General features: G+C 38.6%; 1 protein-coding gene across 1 annotated transcript; it reads right to left on the bottom strand.

Annotated features, from left to right (window-relative positions):
* Positions 1 to 3,758: 3,758 nt before the first annotated feature.
* On the bottom strand, positions 3,759 to 6,830 carry LOC138766198 (vomeronasal type-2 receptor 26-like). Its single transcript, XM_069943596.1, has 3 exons — positions 6,565 to 6,830; positions 5,286 to 5,409; positions 3,759 to 4,793 (listed from the first exon to the last, which is right to left on the bottom strand). Exons 1-3 carry the CDS (start codon positions 6,715 to 6,717, stop codon positions 3,883 to 3,885), a joined length of 1,188 nt encoding a protein of 395 aa, XP_069799697.1. The 5' UTR covers positions 6,718 to 6,830; the 3' UTR covers positions 3,759 to 3,882.
* Positions 6,831 to 7,905: the final 1,075 nt, after the last annotated feature.

The raw sequence follows: 7,905 nt of genomic DNA, 5'->3' as shown, positions 1-7,905 counted from the left end.
TGTTTTACCTCTCACGTCTTCCAGCTGGTATTTTTCAGCAGGGTAATTGTCGCCTACAGACAGCAAAGGTAACACTTTATTGGCTGCCAGATTTATTTCTAATCAAGCATTTAAGGGATCAGCTGGGAAGCCGCCTTCAACAACCTGCAAGCATGCAGGGTCTGCAGGCCCAGCTGCAACATCATTGGGCAAATGTGGCACAGGATGCCATACGAAACCCTTATGCTTCACGCCCAACCGTATGTCATCTTGTATCCAGGCTAGAGACGTCTTACAGGGTAATAGGGCCTCCTTTTAGTTGTACAATGTTCCCCAATAAAGGTCTTTTGCTCTATTCTTGTAAAACGTGCATACATCATCCATATATTCACATATATAAAGGTTAATTCTTTTTTTTTTTTTTACAATGGGTGTAGATATAAGCCCATATATCTATACTATACGTAAACCCAGTCCACCTTTGTGTTACATTGATTGAGAGGGACCGTTACTGCCGAGCTCATATGCATTGTCTTTTCTTTGTGTAGGTAAAGAGACCACATGCAAAATTTAGTCTTTTTAGTATTCCTAGGTGTTCTAGTCCCGATTAATGCTATTTGTATTTAGTTTTCAGTGTTTTTAAGAACTTTAATTTCATGCACTAAGTAGGATGCAGACCTATTACTGTTATACCCCTAATGGGGTTGTCTGAATTGCAAAACCTGTATTTTTTTAATGGGTCCAAACAGCCCGATCAGCTAATAGCTGTTTGCTCATTCATTGGCTGATTGCTAGCCCTATCACACAGGGCAATGTTGGCTGATAATCAACCCCCCCCCCCCCCTTTTTTTTTGTTTTGTTTGTTATATTATTGTTTTTACAGTATTTATCGACTGACTTAGTCCATGCATGCAACGTAAGTCAAGACAACACAATTGAGTCTACATATTTAAATACCAGTTTAGGTGACTAGTGGTCCATAAGGCCATACACTGACTGCCTATACAAAGAAACTTTGCACTTACAGGCAGCTCCATTGCTCTGGGGCTACTGCCTACATGCCCTGCATCCAAGCTTGGCTTCCCGATTCTTAAAATATTTCTAGACTAGCATCAAGAATGCTAACTTTTTATTTCCTCTTTGTGAGATATTAAACATGAAATTCAGAACTACAGTTTCCTCTGCTTCTCTACATTATTGGTTGGAAGCAGGCTGTTGAGGGGAAAAAGCATAGGGTGTGCTGATACTTTTGGTTGGCTGTGGCATACCAGATACTAACCAAGGCAACCTGTACCCAACGATCATGGTTTTATGTTCAGGAAAAGACCAGATTTGTTGATCCGCAGTTGCGGATAGTACGGACCATTCGTTAGGGTCACGAGCTCCAGGTTTTCATGGGATATTGGGTTGTCTTTCCACACAAAGATCTGTACAATTGTTATTCAGTGTTGTGATATCAAGATGGTCAATCACATCGATGACCATTCAGTTCTTAGTATTACACAGTTTTCTTGTTGATCTCCAAAGTTCAGTACAATCATGCGAGTTATGATCTTTGCATATTTGGGCACCTTCAGAACCAGTTTTTATCAAAAATTGTATTATGTGCTATACAGTCAGGGATCAAGTGTGTTTTAAAGGGGTTATTTAGGATTAGAAAAAAGCCGACTGCGTACTTCCAGAGACAACATGACTCTTGTCTCGAGTTCCGGTGTGGGTTGCAATTAAGGTCCATTCACTTCAATGGAACGGAGTTGCAAAACCCCACCCAAACTGGAGGCAATTTTTGCTTTCTCTGGAAGAAAGGTGGCTATGTTTTTCTAACGTTGGATAACCCCTTCAAGTACAAAACCACACCCTGTGCTGTTTCTGGTTTACCCCTTATTGTTCTATTGACTTTTGTGATTTATAACGCATTTGCACCTGGGTGTAAATAACTACCTTACGCCATATACACATGGCAGAGCCATATAGCAGGGCCCCATAGAAGTCTATAGGTTCCATACAGTTTAGAACTCTTGGATTTATGGAGCCGTAATACGTTCATGTGCATGAGCCCAGACATTCAGTGGTTCGCCCCATTAAACCAGGATCATCACAAGCCAGTCATGAGAATGATGTCTTTTATTTAACAATCGTGTATTTTACAATTTTTGCAGGGCATGTTTACAGTTGTGCATAGCCCATTGGGTGCTTGGTGCTTTTAATTTTTATGCAATTTTTTTAAAATATTTTACCAAATCCACTGTTTTGGTAAATTGGTAAAAATGTAAAAAGAAAAAAAAAATGAAAATCTGGTAATGTTGACATATTTCCATGTTGTATTTTTATACTCTGTGTGTTTTGTATGTATCCGTTATAGAAACTGCAAACTGAAGTGCAGATGACAAATATAACATGAATGACACTGTTTCTTGGAATCATTTTATTGAATTGGATTGTAAATTAACATGTTCAGTTTATTTTCAGATGCCACATTACAAAACATAGCAAAAAAAAAAATTCACCATGCAGTAAAAAAAATAAATAAAATTATTCTCTGGCTTAGTATAGTTATAGTGATACAAAATATTTATATAGCTCTTTTTTTTCTCTTTTTCAAGTAGCTCCATAAAGTGATTTTCACCTGTGGTCACTCATATATTAGGGTATGTGCACACTGAGGAATAGGCAAGGAATTGAAGAGGAATCGGCTCTTAATTTCTGCTTGAAATTCCTCCCGTAAAATATGAACAGAGCAATGTCCCATTGTTTAATGGTGTCTATGAAGCCAGCGAAAAGATGCGCGGCCGTGAGCGTGTACTATCGACGGAATCCGTGGGAATTCTGGAGTGTGAACCCACTAGAGGAATCCTATACAAGTTAATCAGTGCTTTGCTCGACTTCCACTCAAATTCTGCTCCTATTCTGCCAGAGCTGAATAGGCAAGGAATTTCATGCAGAAAACTGACTTCTTCAATTCCTCGCTGAATACTCACCTATTCCTCAGTGTGAACATACCCAGACGGTGTATTTATGTGGATGGGCAAGAGTTTACTGTAGCATGTGTCAGGTTGACTTGCTAGGATCGGAGGTTCCCCCAGTTAGGCCTCATGCACACTGAGCAAAAGAGGCGGATTTATGAGCAAAAGAGGCGGATTCTGTGTGAAATTCTGCTTGAAATTCCACCCATAAATTAAATTGAGCAATGCGATTTTCAATTGTTTTTAATGGGCTTGGACGATGTGCTTTTTACACAACGAAATTTCCGCCCGTAATTTTCCATCGCGGATCCGCTTTTCGTCTAAAGAAGTGACATGTTACTACTTTTGACAAAATCCTCTAAAAATAATCCTGTAGAAGTCAGTGGGGCTTGAATTCTGCTTAGAATTCTGATTGAATTCCGCTCCTATTCTGCCAGAGCAGAATCAAAGAGGAATTTCAAGCAGAAATTCCTTATCTATTGCTCAGTGTGTATGAGTACTTAGTGCTGGAGTTCCTGTGATTCCTACAGAGAAGACTAACTAAGACTAACATAAAGCCCTTATGGTGCGTTTACACGAAACGATAATTGGCCCGATCGTACGATTAACGATGTCGGAGTAACGATTTTTTTTTCAACGGAAAATTTGTTTTGCGATCGTTTTGCGAAGGCTTATCTCTCACACTGGTTAAATCGGCGAACGACTGTTCACACGGAACGATTTGCGAATTTTTTGCGAACGACGATTTGATAACATGTTAAAAGATCAAAATGAGCGATGTATCGTTCGTCGTTTGATCATGCTCTGCGTTTACACATACGTTTATAGTTCAAATTCGATCGTTATCGCGCAAATTCGCACGATAATCGTAACGTGTAAACGCACCATGAGTGACTGCCATAAAAGTAATAATGGGTGTTAATTAATGCATATATTGCACCTATGAGCTGTAATTTTCCAAAACTATTGTCTGAATTTGTAAGTTGCATCTTTTATGGGGTTTTAGGATTATGATTTTCACTTTAGGGAAAAAAATGCAGAGCAGCAAGCCTGCGCTAGAAACCAAAATTGCAAATATTTCCAGGGCCTCTACAGCTTTCCCCTCGGAACTCAGATAACATGGCATGAAGGACGTCCAGACAGAGAAAAAAATGAACGTGCTGAATGTTATGTGCTTGGCCTCATTAAAGGTATCGGGCAGTGACCGTGCTAAGAATGCCACAATAAAGCTTATACCAGCTAAAATACATAGATATCCTAACACCAAATAAAAAAATATAGACCCTTCATGGCAGTGAAGTATCATCTCTATCGAGTCTGTGTTGTGGTAATGGGGCCATGGGGGAGAGAAGATGAACCAAAGCAAACAGATTAGAAACTGGATAGCGGAACCAAAACAAACAATTAAACTAGGGGTTTTACATCCGATAAATTTTCGTATGTTTTCTCCTTTCCGAGTGGCATTAAAGGCAACTATCACTGTGAAAGTTTTTGCAAGAATTGATGACATAGAAATGGAAAAAGTCATTCCAAAAAAAGACTGACGGAAAAAACATGTCCACTTCCCCGGATGTCCAATATAAAGCAAGCTCCCAAGAAATGAGATGGCAAGAGCGGAAAGGAGGATGAAACTGAGAGTCCTGTTGTTGGCTTTGACTATCGGTGTGTCTCGATATTTTAGAAACACCCCAAAGATAATAACCGTTATTAAGGCAAACACAATGGCTCCCAGTGCCAAAACAATGCCAAGTGGTTCTTGGTATGAAAGAAATGTTATCACTTTTGGGATGCAGTCTGTTCTTTCCGCATTTGACCACTTGTTCTTTGGACAAAGGAGACACACCTCAGAATCTGAAAGAAAAAAAAATTATTCTAAAACATTATAGGCCGGGTTACAGCAAACATTGAACTACTGAGTCTCCTTCCTTGTGACCAAGAGTTTGAATAAGTAATAAGGAGAGACCATTACTTTTTATTTTTGTAATCTTTATTTAGAGAAAATGGAAGAAAAGGAGGAAAAAAAAAGTTTTTCTTGGTTGTTTACTTTGTTTTAGATCTTTCACGACATTTCACATACTATTATTTTTTTTTATTGTATAAATTTTCTACCCTCATTTCAAATTTTTTTGGGGGGATGTACACGTCTAGTTTTTGGTCATCCAGTCTTCCAAGAAACATGGATCAATAAGTCACATCTGCCTCAAAGTCAATTAAAAATGTAGCTGACCCTGCAAAAACAGTACTAACACAATTAGGTAGATGGAAGAAAGAATATGGCGATGAAACAATATATTTTTCAGAATTTTTCTGAAAATTCAAACTTCTTTTTAAAATGATACTCACTATTCCTAACTGAATATTTTCCTTCAGGACACTGAAAACAGTCAAAGCAGCACATAGACTGTCCCGTTCTGTAAGACTTCCAGTACCCAGGCCCGCAGTCTTCGCTACAAATGGATTGTGGAATCTAATAATAATAGAAAAGTAAATTTCACCACATTTATTGACCACTGTTACACCTTCTTTCCTGACAAAAAGTGTGTGTGTGTATATATATATATATATATATATATATATATATATATATATATATAATTTTTTTTTTTTTTTAGTATATACCCAAATGCCCATGTTTAATTAAAAAATGTCAAAATTAGCTCTTTTTTTGAAAACTTTGCGTTTGCTATGCGGGTTAAATTATGTAATCATTTTCTTACCAGGGTCGCTTTTTACACTGCTATTCCAAATATATGTACTGCGTGGCTCCAGTCCTGACAGTTGCGGCAGGTACTGACAGTCGGGACAGTGACCAGCTGTGAATGGCACAGGTACAGCTTTTGTGCCTGTGTCATCCCCTGGATGCAACTGTATGTCCATGAGTGGGAATGCACCTCAAAAATTAACATATAGTGACGTCCTTGGTCCTGAATGGGTTAGACAATTCTTGCACCGTTTTTGTGGTTCTGTGAAGCTTATTTTTAGGTCATTTTTTTATTATTTTTTTTTATAATAAGTAATGAAAATGCAAATGAGGTTTTTATTTATATTTTTCTTTTATGTGTTAATAGTGCAATGTGCTTCTAAAATACTTTTTTTTTAAATTGTTTCCACTGTCACATTTGTTTCCAATTTGTATGTTTTTTGCACCTCCATAAGGGCATAATAAACCTTTTGTGAGGCATTTTAATGCTACAACACACTTTTCTTTATTGATGATATCCCTAACTGGGGCTAAGATATTATCCCGCTTACAGTAGGGATACTGCCCCCTGACATTCACTGCTGAGCTGATCTCTGGCTGTTAAGATACAGTGGCACGAGTCGTATTCACCTACAGGTGTGATGTTGTTTTGAGGGGAAACGTTTTTCTAATCCTGTCTATATCCTATAAGGAAAGAGCAAAAATTGAAAAGTAATTAAAATGTGAGGATCTAATACTAACCACAAGTAAGTGTTGGATTTAAAAAAATGGAGACACAGTATTTTGGGGACTCCTTTATAACATTCAAATTCCATAAAAATGTTTTAGGTATATTTTTATATGTATAATAAGGAAAAAAGACATTTACCCTAATATGTGGGAGAATGTACTCCCCTGTTATAGACGAGCAGTATCGCTTACCTCAGTAAAATTGCTGTCCCATATAATCCTATTCTTCAGGAGCACTAGACGACTTCCTTCTTTAATATTGTAGGTAAAATTGCCAACCAGATTAGGAAATACAGTTTTATTTGGGAAGTAAACCAAGTTATAAATATCATATGGAGTGGACATATCATTGTCATAAAAATGTATTCTCTCCCCAAGAGTGTTAACAAAGTCAACTTTTCGTAAAAAATAGTGTAACTGCAAAATATGAACAACATATTGGGATTTAAATGGTCAAAAGTTTTCATCAGTCAGGGTCTAAGGGGGAGATTTATCAAACATGGTGTAAAGTGAAACTGGCTCAGTTGCCCCTAGCAACCAATCAGATTTAACTTTTCATTCCTCAGACTCTTTGGAAAATGAAAGGTGGAATCTGATTGGTTGCTAGGGGCAACTGAGCCAGTTTCACTTTACACCATGCTTGATAAATCTCCCCCTAAGTGTTCAAATTAGTGATGCGTGAATCTACAGTGGGAACGACATTCCTATTTGCATTCTGCTTATCTGGCTGCGGGCTTTGAAGTCTGCTCCACTCCCTGCCGCTCCTCCCCAGGTGCTGGAAAAAGATGGATCCAGTTCTGGGAAATTGGGAGAAGTTGGATCCATCTTTTCCCAGCACCTGGGAAGGAGCGACTTTCAGCGTCTTCGGAACTCCCCCACTTCCGGGTTGCAGTGAAGGGAATGGGAGAGAAAAGGCTACTGGTGCACATGCGCCAACCAAGGCTGAGCTAGCTGGAAGCCATGTGATGCACTACAGCCAATAAAAAGGCTGCTAGTGCGCAAGTGCACCTGTACCCTTTCTCTCCCATTACCTTCTGCAGGAAGACACCGAGGAGGAAGAAGACCAGGCAGCCCGCCCCCCACTCTGATGACATTGACACAAGATGGCATAGTGAGGATGATATTGACAGTTATTAGGTATGTATGTGGTTTTTTTGTTTTTTTTTTTTACTTCCGGGGGGTGGGAGAGGGGGGTCGGGGCTAGATAGCTTATTAACATACATTACAAAGTTATATAACTTTGTAACGTAGCACAAAAAGTAAAACGCCATTCACGCCAAAACGTCATTCATATTCAAGTAAGTGTCAGATGCAATTCGTGTTCCAAACTATTGACACTGTTAGTTAGCTGTTAGGGAAAATAGACACATAGTACCTTTCATTCATCTGTCTGTACTTTTCACAATGAAAAATGCTTTTATTCTGTGCAAAGAGTCAAAAAGGTGCTTCCAATCCCTTATAGTGCTGAGGGCTGTAACATCTCCTTGCACCCATTCCTAGGAATTCTTGGGACTATGCTTAAAGTCTTGACAA

The sequence above is a fragment of the Dendropsophus ebraccatus genome, chromosome 10 (genome assembly GCF_027789765.1).
Source record: "Dendropsophus ebraccatus isolate aDenEbr1 chromosome 10, aDenEbr1.pat, whole genome shotgun sequence".
NCBI classification, from domain to species: domain Eukaryota; kingdom Metazoa; phylum Chordata; class Amphibia; order Anura; family Hylidae; genus Dendropsophus; species Dendropsophus ebraccatus.
The sequence above is the reverse complement of the archived record's forward strand: the minus strand, read 5'-3'. Positions and strand labels throughout refer to the sequence as shown.